General features: G+C 37.2%; 2 protein-coding genes across 6 annotated transcripts; one reads left to right on the top strand and one right to left on the bottom strand.

Annotated features, from left to right (window-relative positions):
* Positions 1-6887: 6887 nt before the first annotated feature.
* On the bottom strand, positions 6888-7436 carry LOC116020296. Its single transcript, XM_031260780.1, has one exon. It carries the CDS (start codon positions 7434-7436, stop codon positions 6888-6890), a length of 549 nt encoding a protein of 182 aa, XP_031116640.1.
* A 2541-nt stretch (positions 7437-9977) lies between these two features.
* Positions 9978-24999, top strand: LOC116020225 (protein FAM91A1-like). 5 transcript variants are annotated; one of them, XM_031260710.1, is made up of 13 exons: positions 9978-10240; positions 10429-10615; positions 11601-11718; positions 16378-16474; positions 17256-17362; positions 17802-17924; positions 18031-18184; positions 18941-19001; positions 19094-19476; positions 21127-21411; positions 21496-22726; positions 23772-24184; positions 24613-24999. In XM_031260710.1, the coding sequence occupies exons 2-12, from the start codon at positions 10488-10490 to the stop codon at positions 24016-24018; spliced, it is 2934 nt and encodes a 977-aa protein (XP_031116570.1). In that variant the 5' UTR covers positions 9978-10240; positions 10429-10487; the 3' UTR covers positions 24019-24184; positions 24613-24999. The 5 variants fall into 5 exon arrangements, with proteins under 5 accessions (XP_031116570.1, XP_031116569.1, XP_031116567.1 ...); XM_031260709.1 differs by having other exon boundaries at positions 21127-22726; positions 24624-24999; XM_031260707.1 differs by having other exon boundaries at positions 21127-22726.

The raw sequence follows: 24999 nt of genomic DNA, 5'->3' as shown, positions 1-24999 counted from the left end.
TTTAAATGTTTGTCCGATAAGGTACACGATGTGTTCCACGTATCTCAATTGAAGAAGTACGTGCATGATAGTTCGCATATAATATGTCCAGAGGTAAGAAAGAATGTTGTTTTGGGACTTCTAAATGCATAAATAGGTGATGGCAATACTAAAAACACCGTTGTTGTGATTGTAAGGTCGTGGAGATGGACGAGTCTTTAACTTATGAGGAAAAACCAATAAAGATCCTTGATACTAAAACAAGGGAAACCCGAAGAAAAGTTGTGAAGCTTGTTAAGGTTTTGTGGTCAAACCACCTTATAGAAGAGGCCACTTGGGAAGTAGAGGATGATATGAGAAACCATTACCCGACTTTGTTCGATCAAGGTACTTGTTTAAGTTACGGGGTCGTAACTTTATTTCTTAGGGGTGGGTAGAATTAACACCACACCTTTCCTTAGTGTGTGTAAAACTCATTTTGTGAGAGGTTGAGTTCCTTTCTTTCTGAGAGGTTGAGTTCCTTCTTTGTCAAGTCTTCCTTGTACCTTGTTGCCTTATGATTTTGCTTCGGGGACGAAGCATCTTTTAAGGAGGATAGATTGTGATACCCGGTATTTTAATTAGTATTATTTGTTATTTTTTTTAACATGGATATAAATAAAATTTATTATTATATGATTTATAATATACTAATTTATTATTATACTACTTTATGAGGCCCAAAATTATTTGAGACTAGTCTATTATTATATTATTTCTAAACTTAGTATAAAAACTAATTCTAATTTCTTAAACTATTTTACATATAAACACACCTATATATGTTACGTATGTAGATATGCTATAATATAGGTTAAGTATGTATATATGCTAACATACGTGTGTAAATATGTTAATATATATATATGTTTAAGTATGTTAGGTATAATTACTTTCCTAAGCCTTTTTAAATCCACTCTCTAATTCCTAAATGAATTTAACTACTAGTTCCTATCCTTGTTAATTACCCACATGCTGCATATATATATAAACACATATTAGCCACGCCGATTGGAGAATTAAAAAAAAAACCTAGTCTTCCTGATCAGCAGCAGTCGGCACTTTCATATTTCCCCAATTTCGACGTCAATTCCCATTTTCTTCCTAGTGTCATCTATTCGTAAGTTGTTTTTAATTTATTGGCTAGTTTTATTTATTATATGTATGTTTACGTGTGTATCTGATATTTGTGTTTTGGGTAGAACGTGGAACTGAGGCAAAGCAAGTGTAGGATTCAGGAATTTTGGTGAATTTAGGATCCAAGTAAGTGTTTATGTCCATCAAAACCTACTTTCGCGCTGTAAACATATGTATTATTCCTTATTTATGTGTATGGATGCTACATTATTAATTTATTGTGCTTGAAAAGGGAGAAATTACTCAATTCGTTTGTTGTCTGGAAAAAAATTCTGACTGTCGCAGTCTGAAAACAAATTCGTGAAAAAAATACTTTTTGAACTCCGATTGGCCTGAAATGTTTTTTACAGGACCTAGACCTATGATATTTGATGTATATAAAATTATTTTGTTATATATACACTTCAATTTTTCCAGAAAAATTTCGTAATGTAGTGGCAGATTGCTGTCAGTTAAATTTCTGCTCAGTGCAGTGTTGGGAAAAATTTTGAAAAAAATACTTCTATACTTTGGATTGGCTTGAAATTCTTTGTGCATATTCTAGACTCTCTTTACTTCATATCAGGAAAATTTCGTGTTAAGATGTGCTACCGATTTTCCTCAGAAAATTCTGCAATCCTGATCATGAATTTTGAATTTTTTGTCAATTTCAGCTTATTGTGTATCTTGTTAATTGTTGGGCCATTGAGAATTTTCTTTTTATTTGGATCATGCGAATATATATATTGGTTTCAAGTGTGTTGATGGGATTCATATAGTTATGCTGAGAAACACACTTAGTTGTATATGAAGTTCAAGGGGGTGTTATTAGTACTCTACGTTTTGTTGGCTATCATGCTTATGACTGCATTTTGAAAATTTACTGTTTTGGAGTGTTATATGAGTAAGGTTATTATTATTATTTTGTTTTATAAAGATGGAGGATAAAAGGTTTGGTTGGGTTGCGATGCCCTTAATGAATTATAAGATGTGAAGTATCCTGTTATGAAATTTTTGGATACTTGGGTTAAGACCCAGTTGGTTGTGTATTGAGCAGTAGAAACGTATCCTGTCTCACTATGAATTTTAGTTTTGTTATTTTGAGGAGTGGTTAGCGGAGTCTACCACTAGGGTATTTACCCTGTTGAGTAGTAGTCATTAGAAACGTATCATGACTACTAGGACTAGTTACTACCCATTGGGCTTGGAAACCCATTGGGGGTGTGCACACTTAAGGTATTAGTTCTGTTCCACTTAAATGGGATTTTTGTGTAGTGTTCAGTAGAGAGATTACTGTTCACTAGGGCTTATTAACTAAGACCTTTCCCATTATTTGAGAGATTAAATGGGGTTCTTGCGTAGTGTTCAGTAGAGAGATTACTGTTCACTAGGGCTTAATAATTAAGACCCTGCCCATTGTTTGGTTTGATGTTTGGTATTATTCCATGCTTTTGGAAATGTATTACTTGTGAAAATGATTATGTTAATCTTAAGGTTGTGTTTGAGAAAATCTGTACGAATGTTGTGATGGGAAATAAATGTTTATGTTGAAGTTGATTGCTATAAAGCTTTATGGCTATTTCATTTGGAAGTGTGGCTATATATATTGTATTAAATTTGTTTTACAGGGTGGAGTAAACCTTACTTAGTAAAGTTTTGCTAACTCCGCTGTTTTGTGTCTCTTTTATTTGTGGTTGCACAGGTGATTGATTAGAGGGCCTGTTGAGAGCGCGACTATATTAGATTTTGTAGTTTTCATTCTTATGTTTTCCTTTGGATATTATTGAATTCAGAATTATTTGGTTTTGATATTGTAAAGACCTATATTTTGAGAACTTTGGTTTAGCCTTACATCTAGCTGCAGTTAGTTTAGATGTGGCGGTTTCACCCTCGTGGTTTTGAGGAGTTTTGTTTATCTTATCAGTTAGAATGCGACTAGTTTCTAAATAAAGATATTTCTATTTTTGGAAAGTTTCTATCTTCAGAAGTACTATTAATAGTAAGTTTTAGAATTGAAAAACGGGGGTGTTACAAAGACTCCCCGAGTGTCGTGTCTCTCAAGGATGGCGAATGGGAACCGAATACATGTTGGCATTTAGGAAGTTGAAAGGTAAGAGTTGCGAGAATCGTAGGGAGAGGTTTTGTTCATGGTTAGTTGAAGGGTTTGAAGGTAAAATAAGATAGAAAATACAAAAGGTAAAAGAAGGGGGTGCATGCCTATGCTAAGCCAAAGGATTGATTATCGTAGGTAGCTTAGAATTGGGTTTCGGGATTGATCTAGGGAGTCACCGTATTGGTACCGAGTGACATCACACTCAGACTCTCAATCCTCATTCGGTTGAGTCATTTTATCGAACACCTTGCCTACCACTCCTCTCGGATCTCATCCTTTCGTATTAAGAGCAGAGATATAGATGAGTTGGGCTCGTGAGAGGCCGCTATCGCGCACTCTCTCACTTCCACTCGGTTTACTAACTATCCCTGCCGAAAATAGAAGCAAAGTTTGAACAACATCATCCATACAAATATCAATCATACTCCCACAATACTCAAGATCATAAGATAAAATCTAAGCATCAATCAATTCTTCAACAAGGGCACACACACCCAAACTACACTACTCTAGCATGATAAACATTAATAGAAACAAAAGAAACAAAGCAAGAATATAAAAGATCAAACTTTATAAATAGAGAAGTATGTTACCTAAAGAAAGCTTTGAATCTACATCATCTTCTTCATAGCCTAATATACTCTAATCTAAGGAGGAGTATTTGTCTTCCTCCCCAAAGGGGAAGAATTTGGAAAAGAAAACTAGATCTAAAGTTATTGGGTGCCTCCTCCTCCTCCTTAGGTCTTGGGATAATGAGCCTTATATAGTGGGAGCAAAATAGGGGCAAGATAGTCAATTTCCACAGCAGAATTTTAGGGCTGTTCCGCGATCACTCCACACGCGTGGTGGAGGGCGTGGGGAGCTACTGGAAATATTCCACGCCCCTCCACACGCGTGTGAGGCTGCGTGGGAGGCTGCTGCTTCATGGTTTCTTCATTTCCTGCTTAGTTTTGGCCTTAAGTCTTCCGTTTGGCTGTAGAATAACTTAAAAACATCTTCCATACTCACGTTAGAAGTTTTGGTCACATCTGAGTCTAAATGCATGAAATCCTTATGAAATGGGTAATAAACTATACAATTCTAGCCCGTAAATGACCCTAAAAATAGACTATTCTTGGTGTTTATCAGTACAACATAGATGTGAAGTAGAATTTTTCTTCTACCTGAAGTTGGCTGGTGAAAATACTCTAATCTAATCATCAATTGAAGGATTTGAAACACTGTATTCTAGCGTAACTCATTCTTGGTTTTGGCCCTAAAAAACAGATAGGTTCAGAATTAGATAAAAACTATGTTAGTTGTTTCACTTTTCAAACCTTGACTGATGGTAACATTCAAGGAATAGGAAGCACTAGTTAGCATTCAAGGAATATTAAGTTTTTAGACACAAACATGTGTAACTCGATCTACACAAACATACCCAACACAAAATTTGAAATCCCAACACAAACAATACAGATATATTTCGAAGAAGAGTGGAGGATTATAGCATACCTTCGTGATTTCGTGGAGGATTGAAGGACCTAAAATTTATTTCAAATCGGTTTAAGGTATGATTTTTAGTACTCCGTATAAACTAATTTTGGAGGACTAGTTTTCAGAAGGCTGGACATTTTCAGTGCAGATAAATACCTCTGAAGCGACGGCTAGGGGTCTGAAACTGGGGCTATCATTGAGGGTGTTGTTAAATCTGTTGAGGGTGGAGCTGGGCGGTGATGGAGGCACGGATTGCGACGGAGGCGCTAGTCTGGTTCGGCGGAGAACAGCGCAATGCAGAGACGAAGTGTCGGCCGGCGTCGATGTAGAGGCGAAGTGGGCGACGGACGTCGATGGGAGAACGAGAGACAGACGTCAGAGACCAGAAAGGGAAATTGGGATTTTGGGAATCTATTTGGCCTAGGTTAAGCTTAAGCCTGGAAGTTGTTTTTATATATTATATACATTTAGCGACGGAATTTTGAATCCTCCGCTAATATAGCAACGAATTCAAAATTCCGTTGCTACGTTTTAGTAAAAAAATTTCTCGCTTCCGTATTAATAAACCGCGTCATAACACTACTTGATTTAGCGACGGATAAATTCTGTCGCTACTCTATTAAAAAAAAATTTCGGTCGTGATGTTCTAGTGACGGAATTTGAATCTGTCGCTAGATCTAGCGACAGATTCAAATTTTTGTCGCTAAATTTCATTAAAAAATTTCCCGCTCCGTTTTTAAAAAGTTTAATAAACGCGGTCATAAAACTCTAGCGACGACTTTAGGATCCGTCACTAAATTTAGCGACGGACTCTAATTTCCGTCGTTATATTATATACAAAATATATATTGTGACTTTTATAATTAGACACTGATACGAATCCGTCGCTAGGTAGTAACGAAAAAAATATCCGTCGCTACTTTATAAAAAAAATAAATCCACACTTTAAAACTTAACGACGAATAATTATTTCCGTCGCTAATCAGTCTCAATTTTTTGCACGGCAATTTACCGCTAATATTAGCTACGTATTTAACGATAAAATTATTTTGTCGCAAAGTTTCGTCGTAAATCTGTCGCTAACTGTCAATTTTTTGAAAAAAAAAAGTAATTTTTGTCACTAATCCGTCGCTATTCCGTCGTTAAAGTAGCAACGGAATGAATCCGTCGCTATTTTCGCGTTGTTTTGTAGTGATATGGCCTTTGATCATCTACCATTCGATCTATTATTTTAGACGAATTAGTAAATGTCGTTATGACGTTACGCAAATTTTGCTCTAGCACCTCTCTTGCTTTGCACTCTTCTTTGAGTAAGAAAATTTGTTTCTCAAACTGACTCATCGTGCTTAACATTTCATTATTTTTTAGCACAATGCTCTTGAGATCCTCTCGTTCAACCAAAAGTCGAGCATTCTCTTCCTTCAATTTAAAGTGAGTTTATTCAGTAGAGGAGTCTTGAGAGTTTACCTCCTCGTCATTTTTCATGAGGCATATGTCTTCGTCTGATTCCTCTTGACTATAAAGACAGATGAGTCCCTTCTCATCTCCTAAGCTCTCGCTATTTGAGCTCTAGCTGGAAGTGCATGGCTCGGCTGCGATCTTCTTTATTGCCTCTTCAACAGCTAGTGGCTTCCTTCTACAATCACTCTTTTGGTGACTACCCAAATGATTGGTTCTATAACCACTTGTCTCATCAGGTGCATTCCTCGTGCTAGTTTGAGTGCCAAATCCATTTGCTTGGTCCTGGTACTTGCGAACCACTGGTAGGGACATTCAACCTTGAAGTGTCCATGCTTCCGACAGTTGTAGCATAGCATCTGTGACTCTTTGTGTTCACGAATCCTTGATGGATTCAACATTTCATTGTTCCTCCGGCCAAATGAACTCGGTGTGGCCGAGTTATCTTGAAATTGATTCTTCCTCATGAATCTTTTGAACTTCCTAGTAAACAAGGCAAATTGTTCATCAGATAAAAATTCAGCAGGGTTAAAACTCAACCTTGACGATGTAGATGGTTGTTAACTTACCACCAGTGCCACATTCCTTGTCTCGGGTTCTGCTTCGTGTATGGATTCACGCTCGAACTCATATGCCTTTAAGTCGTTGAAGATTTGCGTGGTGTGAGTGACCTTGAGATCTCGATGATCTCTCATGGCTATGACCTTCATTTCTCATGTGTGTCGAGAATCTTTAGATTGATCTCCTTCTGTGTCGGCTCTTTGCCTAAATCAGCCACCTCACTTAGCAACTTCATAAATCTGGTTTCCATTTCCACGATGGACTCGGTTGCTCCGATCTTAAAGTCCTCAAACTTTTTCCTGGCAATGGTGAGCTTTCTCTCCTTTTTTTGCTTATCTCCTTTGCCTATGAGCATGAGAGTCTCCCACATCTCCTTTGCAGCCTTGCACTTTCTCACTCTTGGAAACGTCTCGCCAAGAGTCTTGTAGAGAATATCCCGTGCAATACTATCCAAATTGCTGTGAGTTCTTTCTTCAGTTGTGTAAGCAGATTTTGTTTTGGCGATGGGTTCAAGTGTGCTTTCTCCTTCTGCTACTCGATTAGCATTAACGATCAAGATTTGTATGGGACTATCAGTGATAACGTCCCACATTTCATCGTGTATCACAAAGAGATGTGCCTGCATTCGTACCTTCCAATCGTCAAATTTTGACAACTTAAACATAAGATGCCTAGAATGATGATGATGATCCATTTTGAGAAAATGATTGTCCAAAGTAAAATGAGATTGTTTTAATTTTGGAAATGAGATCTCCAGGCAGCACGCACAGAGTGTTTACCGATCAAGGAAACTGCTCTGATACCACTTGTTGGTCTCGAATGAATAGGAGTGTGAGTCTAGAGGGGGTGAATACACTCACAAGCGTTTTGAAAAATTCTTCACAAGCAAATATTCTTTCTTAAGAGATATGAGTATGGATTCAGTTAGAGTAATATTTATGCAGCGGAATGTGTAAGAACTTGGTTTCTTTTAAATCAACTTTGCACATTTGACTGATTATGTAAAATGTTATAGCTTGGCGATATGATAAGATGTAAGCAATAAGTAATGTTGGTAAGTAGAGAGAGAGAGAGAGAGAGAGAGAGAGAGAGAGGTTTTATAGTGGTTCGGCTGTTAACGAAGCCTAGTCTACTCTTCTTCACAACTTGTGAAGGATTGCACTAATCACTCCTTTAGTATAATGTCACCACCAAGTTTGCCTCCTTGATCACAAAGCCAGACCGCAAACTTGCACCACAGGTTTTTTTTTAACTCCTTGAGTTTACTCCGTCTCTTTCTACTTCTCCAAGTAGAGAGTGCTGTTTGAAGAAATGGTTTCTTCTTTTCTCCAACTGAAATCTTGGCGTGGATGAATATGAATATGATCGTTGAAGCAACTCAAGATTTCTTTGAGTTCTAGATGTGAACTTTGAAGCTTAATCTTTCTTCTCAATCAATGATCGCTTATTACATGTAAACTTAAACTTTTTGAAAGCTTGTATCTTCTTAGAATAACCAACACCTTCTTCTAAATGGGAAGGGGTATTTATAGGTGAGGAATTTTGTCTTGTTGGAGGGAAGACAAATTTCAAACCACCATTAATCAGTGTGTAATAACTGTTGGGTATTGATGAGCACATGTGGGTATCAGTACTTTCTAGTCGTTTTATCCTTAAGGCATGCATACTTTTTGTCCTATAGTTCTGCACAAAAGGACATGACATTTATTGAAAGTTAACTTTGGGTACTGTACCTACTACCTAAGATTCGGTTTGTCTAGGACAAATCATCCCACGCTCAAGGCTTCGGATAAAGAATCGCTCAGAGAATGTTTATGGCTTGTCCAGTCAAATCGTGTAACGACTCGTGCCTTTGGTGCTCAACTACGAATAATTGACTTTATCATTCGTCCCATAACTCCTCGAATGATCGTTCTTTATCATTCGGTCTTGATAAACTCAAGAGGTAGACCCTTCCATGGTTCGACTATTCAACAACCTCTTAGCCTTTGTCTTTTGGTCTTCAAGTCTTCGTTCTTCTATAATTGGTTCTTAATGTCGAATTGTTGAGAGTTATCAACTCGAGTTAAAAGAGGTAAGCACGAGTTGATGTCTACGAGAACATGTTGTCTTCTCTTTTGGTTATCGATTCGGGTAACGAATCGTTTAATTCAAGAGCTCGACCAGACAGACGAATTTGGGGTCTAAACTCTTAAGTTTGGTATAATCAGAATCTAAGTACAAAGCGTTCCTAACACAGAACATATTGTGTGTCTTGTTTTACAAATTTATGTATTGTATTATGAAATTATGTGCCTTAGGACATAAATTATCTACACAAATTAGATTTGAGAATTAGTAAATATATAACATGTGTATGTGTCTTGTTTTGTGAGTTTTTGTGTCCCGTTTTATGAAATTTTGTACCTTAAAATGAGGCATTTGGTTCAAGTTATATAAGATAAGTAGATAACTAGGGTTATATTTGTATGGAAATATAAGATTCCAATGTTTGGTTCAAGTTATGCAATTTCCACAAGAAATGTAACATAAACTCCACATAAGGTTTTTAGATACCATCCCCTTTCTTAGGTATTCTCACATTCCCTTGTCTTATTACTAATTTTGTCATTTTAATCAATTGTCTTAATTAATTATTGTTCAAGCTCTTAGTTAATTAATTTTAAATCATTTACATCTATATTTTACTAAATAACTCTTCAACAAAACAAATTTATATTACATACCTCAATTTTAAACGAAACACATGAATCTAACAATCCAATAATCTAATATTTCTTAGGGTAATATAACATTTTGTGAACCAAACACCCCAGTATTGATTATGTACTTAGAATAAATTAAAATTTGTGTTGAAACATGATAAACGGGAAACTTCAAAAACAGTTAAAGCTTAAATATCAAAACGACGTCGTTTTTATCTGGGGTCCACAATGCTATGTGAATCCTGGTCCACGATATAAATTGTCTTGAGAATGGTGGAATTGCCCAACCCAAGCGCCCCTACACCCATGATGACTCAACTAACCAACAGAGATTAGACTTTTACTCACTGCCCACAAGGAATCCCTCATTTTGAGAGGTTACTCCCATACTGCCACTAGTAAGACCCAATCCTTAATCTTTTGTGACAAATTTTACATTTGCAATGAGTTGAGGTGTTTATGCGGGCTTCATTTGCCTCTTTCTCTACCCGGACTGCAGATGATAAAATGGAAACATTCCATTCAGAATTACCCGTTTTACTAAACCCGGAATTCCGGAAAGGCAATTTTAGGCAATCCCAGTAACGGCGTATTAACGGTAGCACGGGAGCGAAAACGGAAATAGGACAGAACAACGCGGGTCTCGTCCCTCTGATCATTCAAACCAAATTTAGCCTCCATTTATCCAGATCTTGATCGGACAATGTTTCTCGTACACTACAATTGAAGATTCAAGCTCAAAGACAAACCTTTAATCATCGCCGGAACGGCTCTACTCGATTCCGAAATTCCGGTGAAGTTTTTATTTTTACTGTGTTCTTTCTGTTCAGTCAATTCCTGTAGCCGTAGAAATTCGGAGAGAAAATCGAAATGCAGTGCGATCCAGGATTGGAATTTCATTTCCGTTCCAATTTCCTTTGATTGGATATGAGATATTCCTAGATGGTATTGAATTATTCGGTTTTTCAAGATCATTTGCAGGGACTATGCGGTTGTGTTGTGTAGTGTAGATATTTAAGTGATCTGCTGAGGATTTTAAAATGCACCACGCTCCGACGACTCTAGAAGACCAGCTTATACTAAAAGCGATCAAGGAAGAATGCCCTTGGGAAAACCTTCCAAAGCGGCTTCAAGCTACTTTGAATTCTACGGAAGAATGGCACAAAAGGTTTGCATTACTGTGCATAACTAGTGTAGATATGTATATGGTGAAAATCTGAGCTGCACTTGCCCCTTGTCTGAATTTTATTGGGGAAACTATTGAAATGAACTTGCTATTTCCTTTGAGATATTAATCATACTGGTGCAAATAGATTTTATCTACTCATATTGTCTGAATTAGTTGGATTAAACTGTTGAGATATAATCAGCAGGCCTTTGGGATTTCTAGCTGCAATAGCTATTAGGTTTGGTCCATATAATGGACCATTTACTAGTTGTAATCTCTGTTGCATTTGAATACCCAAGGGGTAGGGTTTTGCCAGGCAGATGAGCTTTGCATGAAAGCTCTACCTTAAATCTTCTTTCCCTGCATTGATCCAGGAATCTTGTCATCTTGTGTGCTGACTTTAACCTTTTTGGTCAGTAACATGAAATTAAGAAAAGGACTTGTCATGCATTTAATTTACATGGAGACCATACATTGTCCTGTCTCTGAGAAGCATGGACCTTGGTTCTGACAATTATTTACTGAGATACAAGTACCATTGCAAGAGTTAGGGTTTTAGGGATTAATCTATGCAGTGATGTAGAATGTAGTTGCTATTGACATTATGGTTTTATTAGTAGCTTTATAATACACAAAATAATTTTGCATATGTAGTGTTTGCTAGGAGTAGTGACCTGGACTGTTAGGTTTATTTCAAGCTGTGGAGAATATGTCTTTGAAGATATAAGCAATCTCACATTCGTCTTCCTTTCCTGACTTTATTTGTGGGAGACTTCAACCCTGAGTTCAACCTTTTATATAAGTTTCAGATGTTTAATAAGTCAGCTTCCTAGGACATGTTTGGTGTGTATATGTGTGTATGTGTATGCTTCTGTGTGTACTTAAACACGCACACATATTCAAGATGACTCCTTTTTCTAGCATTCTTCAATAGTCCAATTGGTTGTTCCCCTGTGATATATTCACCTACTAGCTTGTCATACAGGATAATCGACCATTGCTTAAGGAGGAGACTCCAATGGAACAGTTGTTTTGCTCGTAAAGTATGCAAAGAAGGTGAATACTATGAAGAAATGATGCGGTATCTCCGAAGGAATTTAGCGGTATGTATGAAGGGGAAGTTTTCTTCTTTTGTAATTTGAAAACTATTACTACTATTACAGTTTAATGCATCCACCAAAACTACAATTGAGTTACTACTTGAGTTGGGATGTTATCAACTAATGATATTCTTGTGTTTTTATAATCTCACTCTGCTTCTCATTCCAAAGTATTTGTGTATGCTCATGAATGTCACTCTATTACTTACTGATTTTCCAGACATGTTCAACCCTGAACCTATTGATGCACTTCTTAGGAGGAATTATAATATACAAGATAGTAATCATAGGGAGGTAAGATAAAGAGGTAGAACAAAAGGTACTTGGATAGAAGCTATTAAAAAGATATGATTTGTTTTGCTGCTTCAATGGATTGAGTGCTTGTTGTTGAGAGAGATTTAGAAGAATTTGTTGTATTTCTTCCTTGTCTCAATAGAGAGACAACAACTAAATATATACAGACTCAAAGGACACAATCCTATAGACACAACTCTTCACAACCCAACAGTCATATTTCTACAGACACAGCTATTGTGTTTCAACACTCCCCCTCAAGCTGGAGCATGTATATCATATGTACCAAACTTGTTACAACTGTATTCAATCCTATGACTTCTTAAAGCTTTAGTAAATATATCTGCTAATTGGTTATTTGAGCCAACAAAAGATGTAGTAATATCTCCAGATGCAACTTTGTCTCGAATAAAATGGCAATCAATTTCAATGTGTTTCGTTCTTTTATGAAAAACTGGATTTGACGCAATATGCAGAGCTGCTTGGTTATCACAAATGAGCTTTATGGACTTCTCTGTACAAATCTTCAGTTCAGTAATGAGGTTTTTCAACCACTTAAGTTCACATGTTCCAAGGGCCATTGATCAATATTCGGCTTCTGCACTTGATCGAGCAACAACGTTTTGCTTTTTACTTTTCCAAGAGATTAAGTTGCCACTAAAGAAGATACAATATCTAGATGTTGATTTTCTTTCCCATGCACCTGCCCAATCTGCATCTGTATACCCAATAATTTCAAGGTTTCCATGGTCTTTGTATAACAAACCAGTGCCTGGGGATTTCTTAATATATCTTAAAATTTGAACGGCAGCTTGCCAATGACTTTCACATGGAGATGCCAAGAATTGACTAACAGCACTTACCGCAAAAGAAATATCAGGTCGAATTACAGTTAAATAAAGTAATTTCCCGACCAGACGTCTATATTTCCCTGGATCTTGGATACGCTCCCCCTGATCTGGTAGGAGTTTGACATTAGCATCCATAGGAGTGTCAAGAGGTTTTCAATTCATAATACCTGTTTCTTCTAGTATATCCAATGCATATTTCCTTTGTGATATGCAAATTCCTTGCTTGGATTGTACTACTTCAATTCCCAAAAAATATTTTAATTTCCCGAGATCTTTTGTTTCAAAATGTTGGAATAGGTGTTGTTTCAACAATTGTATTCCTTCAACATCATCTCCTGTAATGACAATATCATCCACATATACAACAAGATAAATGCTCTTACCATGTTGATGTCTATAAAAGACGGAATAATCAACTTTGCTTCGATTTAAACCAAAATTTTGCACTACTATGCTGAACCTTCCAAACCAGGCACGAGGAGATTGTTTTAGACCATAGAGAAAACGCTTGAGCTTACAAACCAAGTTACTCTCCCCCTGAGCAACAAACCCGGGAGGTTGCTCCATGTAGACTTCTTCCTCTAAATCTCCATGTAGAAAGGCATTTTTAATATCTAACTGATGCAAAGGCCAATGATGAATGGCAACCATAGAGAGAAAGATTCTAACTGAAGCAATTTTGGCTACGGGTGAAAATGTGTCAGTGTAATCAATCCCAAAAACCTGTGTATATCCCTTAGCTACCAGTAGAGCTTTAAGTCTATCAACCTGTCCATTGGGTCCAACATTCACAGTTTATATCCATCGGCAACCAACAGTTGTTTTACTTGCGGGTAATGGAACTAACTCCCAAGTCCTCAATGAATGAAGAGCAGCCATTTCATCAATCATAGCCTGACGCCAACCAGGGTGGGAAAGAGCTTCTTTAAGAGATTTAGGAGCAGATATAGAAGATAAACAGTTGATAAAAGCAGTATATGAAGGTGAGAGACGATCATAAGAAATAAAGTTGTATATGGGAAAGGGGTTTCGTGATGACCTATTACCTACACGCCAAGCTGACAGGCTTCACACTCTAGGGTCGATAAGTGAGGCAAACTAGGGACAAGCTATCGTAATTTATTAAGGCTGGATGTCCTAGTCGGTTATGGGCAAGGGAAGGAGGAATGGTAGCAGTATAAACTATAGGAGGATTTGGGGTAGATAATCGATAAAGTCCGTCTGATTCATACCCCGAGCCAATCATCTTCCCCGAAGAAAATGTGACCGTACAGTCTAAAGGTTTTGTAAGTTTATGGACAGAAATTAAATTGAAAGGACACTTAGGTATATAGAGAATCTTAGAAAGAGGCAAAGTAGGAAGGGGGGAAGCCTTTCCAATTGCAGTAGCTATACTCTTTGACCCATTACCGAAAACAATAGATCGAAGAGACTCAGACTTAGTGAAATGAGAAAATAAGGATGAGTTACCAGAGATATGCTCAGAGGCACCTGAATTGATAACCCATGGTCCGCTCAGGCTAGATTGTGATACAAGGGAAGTATGAGTTCCTTCCGTGTAGGCTGCAGGAGTTACACAGGAAGCTTTGGGATTAGCTTTAAATCGAACAAACTCTTCATATTCAGTAGCGGAAATGGTTTGGGAGTTTGCTTCTCCAAGGTGAGATTGAGCGATACTTGCTTGGGGAAGTACGGGTTTCCCATGTAGTTTCCAACACCGATCCCGTGTGTGTCCAGGTCGATTACAATAATCACAAAATTTAGTGTTTTTCTGTCCACCACGATCCTTAGGTCGTCCACAACCCCCTTGTATGACTAGAGCATATTGTTGGGTAGTAGATGTCTGAGTAACTGGAATGGATGTAACCTGTAAGAGACGTTTGAACAACTCGGTGGTTCCCGGGACTGTGTTGCTTCCAAGAACTTGATTTCGGATGCTTTCAAATTCTGGACCTAATTTGGTTAAGAGAGGTATGACAAAGAATTTCTCTCGTTACATAAGTTGCTCTGCGGGTGTATCACCAATAGGCATGAGCGTACCAAACTCAGCAATCAAACTTTGGGCTTTGCCAAGGAATGTTTCCATATCAATACCATCTTTCTTCAAGTGAACTAAATTATCAACAACATTGTAGAACTGAGAGACATCATTAGTGTATTGAGATTTAGCTTGATTCCATACCTCGACACATGTCTTAAAGGGCCGAAATAGGCCAAAGGAGGCTACATAGTTGAGCATCTAACCTTTGCCAAATTGCCTTTTCATTTTCCGGTATCTTATCTACTCCCGTTTGTAAGTGGTCAACAACCCCTTGGCCCATAAACCATAACTCTACGGCATCTGACCAAGATTGGTAATTTTGAGAACCACATAATTTTTCAAAAGTGATCACCGGGCTTCCAGACAAATTCGGCACATAAATAGAGCTCGAGAAAGTAGGTAAATTATTGGCAGGAGAAATAGTACCCGAGATATCAGAATTTCGGTCGGAGGACATTGCGACCAAAACAAAGTCTGATGGCACAGGAAGAAGCACGGAGGGCCGACGAGTAGAACTGGAGAATCTCGCCAGAAAAGGCTGCCGGAGACGGCCTCACGTGCCGGCGCGTGGTGTCGGAACGCCGGCAAGTGTGGTGGCGCGTGGGGGCAGAACCGGCGATGGGGAGGGATGGGTCAGGGTCGTCGGAGACTGGAGAAGAGTTTGGTAGCACTAATCTGATAAAAGATCTCACCAATAGCAAGTAATTTTGAGAAAAGAGGTTCGAATGAACAGTAATTGTACTGTTCATCGAGAAAAAAAAAAGGTCAGATTTTGGCTCTGGCTCTTGATACCATGTTGAGAGAAATTTAGAAGAATTTGTTGTATTTCTTCCTTGTCTCAATAGAGAGACAATAGCTAAATATATACAGACTCAAAGGACACAATCCTATAGACACAACTCTTCACAACCCAACAGTCATATTTCTACAGACACAACTATTGTGTTTCAACACTTGTTAGGTTTATAGTTTAAATCCAGGTAGCCAACTGTAATTATATTAATGGTTAAGGCCTAGTTATTATTTCTCTGTGATAGGAAGTGATAGAAATGATGATTTACTTTACTGCTTCTTGTAGCATAGTTAAGCTCCAATGTTCTTGTATAAGAGAAAACAACTTACGATTAGATTTTTCTGTGGCATGTGAATCTATGTGCTGACCTCTCTTGTTGAAGAAATGAAGTACTTTTAGCTGTTGGAATGTCTATTTTTGGAATATGCTGTGTTTGGATGCAGACATAACAATGGGAAGAATTTGCTAAGTTACAAAATTCCCTTTACTACTTAAATTGATACTTCTTAAAGAGTTAAAGAATAGAATCTAAAAAAGACCTAGTCCATAACTAAAACGATCAACTACCTCAATTCTTTAAATTTCTAAGTAATTTATATTTGATTTGATGTTTACTACATAATTATCTTTTGGTGTTAAACTCTAGCAATCCATATGCTTATGTTGTGCTTGGCTGCTTGCAGTTGTTTCCGTATCATCTTGCTGAGTACATTTGCCGTGTGATGCGGGTGTCTCCTTTCAGATACTACTGTGATATGTTATTTGAAGTCATGAAAAATGGTATTACCTCTCATAATACCTCTTAGGTTAATTTTAAATGCCTTGTGTCATTTACATACATTCTAACTCTGTTACTCATATTCCAGTATGGCAGTACTTTCTGCCATATATCTTATATGCACAAGATTTTATAGCTTAATAGTCAGTCAGACCCCTTAGCTTGGACAATGCACCCAAAGGTTTCATGATGCAGCTATATGATCCATTGTTTAGTTGACAAAATAATCACTTCTTCAGTCCCATAGTAACTATTATCTTTCCTATTTTGGGTTTTCTCAGGGGAAAAGAAACCTCCTTCAGTCACAAGAGTTTTACTAAGGGTAGTAGATTTGTAGTGTTTTTTTTTTTTTTTTAATAAAGAAGTAGATCTATAGTTTAAATGTTTAATGTTAAGGAAAATGACAATCCACTAGCAGCTCTTAGGGTTATGTTAATTACGTTTATTTTGCTTAGCTTTCAAATATCATGCTTATATCCTTGATAAGTAAGTCCTCGTATGATGCTTTACATGACCTTGATTCCCTAATGATCTAGTTCAAGAAGGCAGTATAACTGATGTATGCTTTGGTTGAACCATTTAATTCCTCTTCAGTTTGTACTCATTTTGGATTCCTAAACGAATTCATCATTTGATCAGTTTCCTTGTATTTCTGTATGTATCCAATTTTGTTCTGATTAATTATTTTTGTGTAGTTTAGCTTTCTCATGCAACATTTTATATGCTATATTTTTCTGTAACGAATTCAGTCATTCTTCTTTCATTCTGTTGTATTGTGTGCAGAGCAACCTTATGACAGCATCCCAAATTTTAGTGCTGCAGATGCACTGCGTCTCACTGGTATTGGAAGAAACGAATTCATTGACATTATGAACAAGTGTAGATCTAAGGTAGGGTCTGAGAAAATCTTGTAGGTTATTTTGTATAGCACTTACTAGGATAAGTATAAATAAGTTTTACTTCAAATATGGGGATGAAGGGGAGGGATGGTGAGAGGGGGGGGGGGGGATTCATGGCTATTCTTAAATCTTTAACTTATTCCTCTTTGCACTTCTGATTTCATTTTTCCACCATTGAGTTTGAGACATTTTTCCTGACTACATAAGCTGCCCACATCTTCAAATGACCATAGGACGATATCTGCTCATCCCATTGATGGTTGTTGAAACCTTTGGCCTTCACAAAAAGTATGCCCTTCTGATGTGATGAGATGGATGTGTTTACAATTGATTTTTTTCATATTTTTCTGTTCATGTAGCACTCTGCCAAGAGATTAATGGCTTTTTCTTATTTGTCTAACTTAGTTCGAATGGTTTTGGAGCTTGGCAGAAAATTATGTGGAAGCTGAACAAATCAATCGCAAAAGAACTATTGCCTACACAACCAGTGGACTTTGTAATTGAGCCATGGTGGGGCGTTTGTCTTGTCAACTTTACTTTGGAAGAATTTAAGGTTAGCTCTTGAATAATTGTATGCCTCTAGAAATCTAAGTAAATATTCTTAGCATTTATCAGTAATTAGAAGCCATAGTCTTGTTCATTGCTCCACTTTTCTGCAGAAACTGACAGAAGAAGAAATGGCAACAATTGATAAAATTTGTAAGGAGGAAGTGAATTCATTCATTCTTTTTGACCCTGAAGTGGTAAAGGGACTTTATCGACGTGGACTGGTCTACTTTGATGTTCCTGTATATCCTGATGATCGTTTTAAAGGTAATTCGTCTGTCTTATAGTTTGACACTGAAGGTTAGGCAATCTTAGTTCTTTGGCTGTCTGATTCACATTGTTCTCTTCTTTAGATAAACTGTACTAATTTTGATGTTGGGAAAGTTAGTGCCTTAGGCAATCATTTGTTGCTTGACTATGCATGTTAATGTTTCCTTGACATTTCTGGTTTTAAATCAGCATCTATCAATTTAGTCAACTTTGAATTATGATGGGCCTCCCTATTATTTCCTTTCCTGCTGCATTTTCAATCACCTGAAGAAAAGAGTATCTATGCGGCAAAATCTGTTGCTTAATCTATTGGTATAATTTGTTAACATTAGCAATTCATAATCAACCTGTTGCAGTTTCCCACTATATGAATCTTTGTAGGCCATACTCCTTGGAGTCTCTTGCATGTCCATTAAGATGTCAAGTCTCTCTGACATAGAGCATAAGTGCTTGAGGGCTTTTTTTATTTTATTTTATTTTTTATTTATATTTATATTTTTATGTTTGTTTGTTTGTTTAGTGTGTCTGTGTGTTTGAAAGAGAATGGATTTTGTAGGGATTCAAAAGATTTATTCTGAATATCTATTGATATATCCTCTTAAAAGTATAACATATAAGCATAACTCAGCAAGTGGGAGGTTTCTATCTTTTGTTTAAATATTTGGCCTTTTTTTTTTTTTTTTTTGGTTGAAAAAGTTGCTCACTATTAATAATTATTAAATGTTTGGGATGTTGATACGCGCAATATTTCAGTTTCCAGACTTGAAGGTTTTGTTTCAAACAGGGAGCAGTCCTATGAAGATCCTATTGAGGAGTAAGGCACTTGTACTGAACAGAAGAATTCTTTCATTAACTATTGTACCCATAGAGCAAAATAAATTTTATGTTTTCTACTCCTGTATTCAGGTTGCTCTATGCTGTTTTTGTGGTGTTGAGTGAGAATTCAACTGTTGCTGAATTAGCTGCAACTTTACAGGCCGACCTTTCTCAGCTTCAGGCAGCTTCTTCTTTTGCTTGCCGATTGGGGTGGGCTATAAAACTACTAGATCCAGGATCTATTCTGCAAGACACCAATACACCTGGCTCACCCAAAAGTAGCATTAATGATGAAGAAGATGGATCTCGTGCTTCTCTAAGCTCTGGAAATATGCCCACTGATGGCAGTGGCTTCATGCATGGAGACATTCCCTGGACAGAAAATCAATGTGCCACTTCTGGTTATACCCGTGTTGCCTTTCTTGTGGATGCTAATATTACATCATATCTTATGATGGGATCTGTTTCACCAGGTTTCTCCACTATCTCATTTCCCCCTCTTATAAATAATTTTGTCATTTCTTTTTATCTAGAAAGAAGGAAAGAGATGAAACTCGTCTGTCACTTTTGTAGGGCATTAAGTTTTTTACCATGGGTAGGTTATTAATTTATTCGTCACCTTGCTTCATTTTCTTCTTTCATTTTTACTTTAGATCTTTTATCGTGTTTGGATGTTATTAATTGCTGAAGTATGGTCTTGTGGCGTTGTGGGATTTATTCTGTGAATTAGCAGTTTTCTCACTTTCATCTAGTGACGAGGAACAAGTTTTCGCTTGTCCTAAAATCTGCAGTATTTTCCTACTATATGTTTATTGTAATTTTGTCAAATTTAAAATAACCTTTTACTGTTAAACTGATGGAATTGTAACTTGTAAGTTACCGCAAATCATGATAGTTATTATGGAACTATTTGGTTTTTTGCTAGTCTGGTCATCTGGGTCTTTGCTACAGGCTACAACTGGTGTATAGAATGAATTTTACTGTTTTCTTAATATTATGTAATGCTTCTATTACTTGAAGTCTTGAAGTTATGATTTTTTCAAAGAAATAGATGATGGTGAATTGGTGATAGAATTGGGTTTATTTGTATCAGTTATATCTCGAACAAGCCTTTCTAGGCAGCAGTCTAATCATTACCCTCTGAAGTTCTCTGGTCCAAATGTCCAATCAGTAACATCATTGTTTATGAATCCTCAAATGGCAAAACTGGCAGGGTTGATTTGTATCTTTTTGGTCTAAAACTGGCTTTCCTGGGCTCTGTCAAATCATTACCCTTGGAAGTTCTCCAATCTGATCAGTCATCAGTATTTCTGTATCCTTAAAAAGCAATATGGCACCCACCTGTAATTTATTATCTGTATGGTGGGGTAACTTTACATGATACATATGCTGATATGCTGTATGAGTAAAAATAAATCATCATGTTTCCTGATTTCCTTCGTTCTTTTGATTGCACTTCCTAGTCTATACAACTTTTTAAAACTGTGTGGTGTTATCAGACTCTCTTTTCAACTATATTTAGGGGGCATGTTGCATTGTGCAGCTTCACTACCTATACATAATTTTGGGAGCTTTTAGATTTTTTCTCAACAGTGCAGGGAGAATTGTACTTCTAGAAGTGTAACCCTTTTACAGGCATCCGAACTTATAAAGGGCATAGCATTGAAACTGCCACACAGTTTGTTTCGTTTTAAAGCATATTAATGGTTCCATTAGTTCTGCCATGATGATAAAATGCATAATTTGAGTTATTTTAAAAGATATTGACTTCTCTTCTTGAAAAATGGCGAATGGAATTTATCATTGCTTTTTAGTATCATCTCCTTATACATTAATTCCAAGGTTTTTAAAGCACTTGGTTCCTTAGGTCATTTGACCTGCTTTCTTCAGCATTACTTCATTTTTCAGAGCACCCATATTATTATTATGTGTGTATATATGGATTAGTCGTACAGCTCTTAATTCTTGAACTTCAATATCCGGCTGAATCCTAGTAAATGCTTCATCTTTGGGAACACAAAGTTTGTGTCAATTCATGTTATGTTAAGGATCTGATTCAGTTAACTAATGCTAGGAGCTTGTGCTATTTATATACATATTTTGATGCTCAATTTTTCTTGCAGGTCTAAAATCTCATGCAGTGACACTATATGAAGCAGGAAAACTTGGCCATGATAGCATTGCAGATCTTTGTATGGATTTGAGCACATTAGAGGGAGCAAAATTCGAAGGAGAACTGCAGGAGTTTGCCAATCATGCATTTAGTCTCCGGTGTGTCTTGGAGTGCTTAACATCAGGTGGGGTTAAAACTGATGATGGAGTCAAGGATGGCATTCCGTCTTGTATCAACCCTGATGCCACTTCCTTGGTGGTAGGGACTCCTTCAACCACCATATCAGGGGATTTTGGTACGTGTGTATCTGAGCTAACTGCTGATGATTATGCTTCTACTGGATCACCCAAAGAGAATCCTGATGCTTATCAATCTACAGTTGGAAGTGTTGCTGGTGATAATCCATTGGAGACTACATCTGAAGAGAATGATAATTTTGCTGGGGATTCTAGATCAGAGCTTACTTCCCAACTTGAGGAAAAAATGGTAACTAATGGAAGTGTAGATGTTGGGAAGGGAGCAATGACACAGAGAAGATATCGTGTTGATGTTCTCCGCTGTGAAAGCCTGGCTGCTCTCTCACCAGCAACTTTGGATCGTCTATTTCTGCATGACTATGACATTGTTGTATCCATGGTTCCGCTTCCCACTTCAGCAGTTTTGCCTGGATCAAAAGGTCCTCTTCATTTTGGACCTCCCTCCTATTCCTCTATGACACCCTGGATGAAATTGAGCCTGTATTCAACTATGGGTAGTGGACCTCTATCAGTTGTTTTAATGAAAGGGCAGTGCTTAAGGACGCTTCCTGCACCATTAGCAGGCTGTGAGAAGGCCCTTGTATGGTCATGGGATGGATCTTCTGTTGGTGGGTTAGGGGGGAAATCTGAGGGAAATTTAGTTAAAGGGAGTGTACTTTTGCATTGTTTGAATTCCCTTCTCAAATATTCAGCTGTGCTTGTCCAGCCTCTCAGCAGATATGACCTTGATGAGGGTGGAAGAATTGTTACTTTGGAGATTCCCTTACCATTGATGAACTCTGATGGTTCAACGGCTAACATAGGGGAGGAAATGGGACTGCACCCTGAAGTAATTTTCAATTTGAACTCTCTATTAACTGATCTTGCAAATAAATTGAACATTTGGAGCATCGGTTATATTCGCTTAATAAGACTTTTCAAAGAAAAAGTTGCAGAAAGTTTTGCACATAATGCTCAGTATGAATGGGTTCCAGTGAGTGTAGAATTTGGTATTCCACTATTTAGTCCAAAGTTATGCAGTGACATATGTAAGAGGGTCGTTTCATCACAATTACTCCAAATGGACTTATTTACTGAGCATCACGATGCCATGCAAGAGTTACGAATGAGGTTGCGTAATGTATGTGATGAATACCGAGCAACAGGTCCAGCAGCAAGGCTACTTTACCAAAAAGAGCAATCCAAGGAACAATCATCTCGGAAGCTTATGACTTATGCAAGTGGTAGGTGGAACCCTCTTGTGGATCCTTCCTCTCCCATTTCTGGAACCATGAGTGAACATCAGAGGTTAAAACTTGCTAGCAGAAGCCGTTGTCGAACAGAGGTTTTGAGCTTTGATGGCAAAATATTGAGGTGGGTCTTATAATTTCTGTTTACTTGCTTTATTTGATGCATAGGGCATATAATCCCCTTTTTATCATTTAATTGAGCCCGACCAAATGGGCCAATAAGACTGGTTTGAAACCGGATGGGCTGGCCCAACTGAACCACTATGTACAGTACACCCTATTCATTTGTCTTTATAGCACCTTAATCTTGATTAGTGCATGAAACTTTGTGTTCTATGCTGACTTCTTTTGTAAGATATATTTCATTTATGTAACAATTGTAGTAGACCTCTGTAAAGGTAATGGCCATTTTGGATGAGCTTATTTTTAGCTTATCTACCTCTGCAAGCGCTTAATCTATTTTTTAATTTGTTTTTGATAGATTTTCTAAAATATCTTATAACTTTTTGAAAAGCTATTTTTTTAGCTTATTTCCGTAAGCTGTTTCAAATGGCTTATCAGAACAAGTTGGAAAGAGTTTTTTCAAAGGCCAGTTAAGCTGTTTCAAGTGGCTTATCAGAACAAGTTGTTTTGAGCTTATTAAAAATTGTTTGGTGAAAAGTGCTTATCATAAATTCACTTACGAGTTAGGAAAATTCTTTTTACCCCTGCTAATTTCCTCTCCTAACGTAGTTTATAATTATTGGGTGTTTTGAATTGGTGGCTTACCCACCAATTTTTAATAAAAGATTGATGTATCCAATCAAATAGTGCCATGCCAGGAGGTGAACCTAGATGGGGAAATCTTTTGAGGGGTGAATAGCATTACTCATTACTCAATCACTTGTTTTAAGCCTGGGCCTATATCTTCCATGATTGATTTGAGTGCAACTTATTAACTTCATCCTAATGCGTCTGTCCCTGGATAGAATGCTCTGGGCAGGTTATTATGAAATACAATGTTCTTCATTTCTTATAAGATTGTTTGAAACAACTGTATCCTGCTTTTCTTTGTTTTTGTATTTTTTTTTTTAGGTTAATAGTTATGTTACACATACCTGTCTACAACATTTCAACTATGATATAAACGGTGTTATCTGAGCTACCAATGTTACGAATTGATCTTGCAGATCTTATGCTCTAACTCCTGTTTATGAGGCTGCAACAAGAATAGTTGAAGAATCCTCCTCAACAAGTACTGTTAAGATTGAGTCAGATGATGCTGAGAGTAAAGAAGTAATTCATCCTGGAGTCAATCTTCTATTTGATGGATTTGAGTTGCTCCCTTTCGACATAGGTGCTTGTTTGCAGGCTCGTCAACCTGCCTTTTTGATTGCCGAAGCCTCAGCAGCATCAGTAAATTCTGCAGTTAAATAGTGCTAACCCTGGAATCTTATTTGGTCATCTTAGATAGGGGTTGTCCTCTCAATATACCTACAGAAGTAGGCTATTGTTTGCTTTGGCAGAGTACTCACTTGACGATTGTTGACTTCACTATTTATGGGTTGACATGATGAACAACGAGTTAAGGAAAGATGCCGAGGTAAATAATGTAATTTTAATTGTTGCCATGCTCTAATCAGGGAAGTTAAAGTTCATCAGCTATCAGATGTTTCATAGTAACTTCTATATTTTTTGGGTAAAGAGAGATACCCGTGTGGGAGTGTACTGGGTAAACCCCGTCAAGGAAATCCCAGCCACTACCCAAGGGCGTGCACTGGGTAAATCACCCCGCCTTGTGACCCTAGTCGGGACCAAGACCACAAGGAGGCAAATCAACCTAGGTTACATATAGTTGACTGGCTCAAACCAAGAGTGCTGAGATTTAAATTCATGACTTTGTGGTTACAAGTTTGTATACTCAAGCATCTTGGCTGGGGTTACCGGAAATTCTATATTTAGTTTTACAGGTTCTTCTCATAGTATAAAGTGCCTAACCTTTTTTTTTTTTTTTATTAAACATTATTGTAGTTGTTTTGCAGGTGGCGTTTTGGATTTGTAAAGTTGTGCTTAGTGCTGTTAATTATTATATAGACATGCTGATTGGCTGAAGAGAAAACTGAAAGGATTTACTGAGATATAATGCCCTGTTTATTGTGCGGACTTTATACAATCAGCGTGTTTTCTATACGGTGTTTTGAACAAGAAAAGACATGGAAGTTTTGTGATTCTTATATTCATCAAATCAAAATATTTGCATATAGTTTTAGAAACAGGAGTGTGTCATTCGGCTTTTGTTTTTATTTTCTGTGACAGATAATGTATGAAATGATGGAAGACGCTGAAATCAGAGAATAATTGTGTCATATACGTTTACTTGTCCTTCAGATATATTATTCATTATTGTGATGAAGAAAA

Source organism: Ipomoea triloba, chromosome 5 (genome assembly GCF_003576645.1).
Source record: "Ipomoea triloba cultivar NCNSP0323 chromosome 5, ASM357664v1".
Lineage (NCBI taxonomy): Eukaryota > Viridiplantae > Streptophyta > Magnoliopsida > Solanales > Convolvulaceae > Ipomoea > Ipomoea triloba.
Note: the sequence above shows the minus strand (reverse complement) of the source record. Positions and strands in the feature narration are given on the sequence as shown.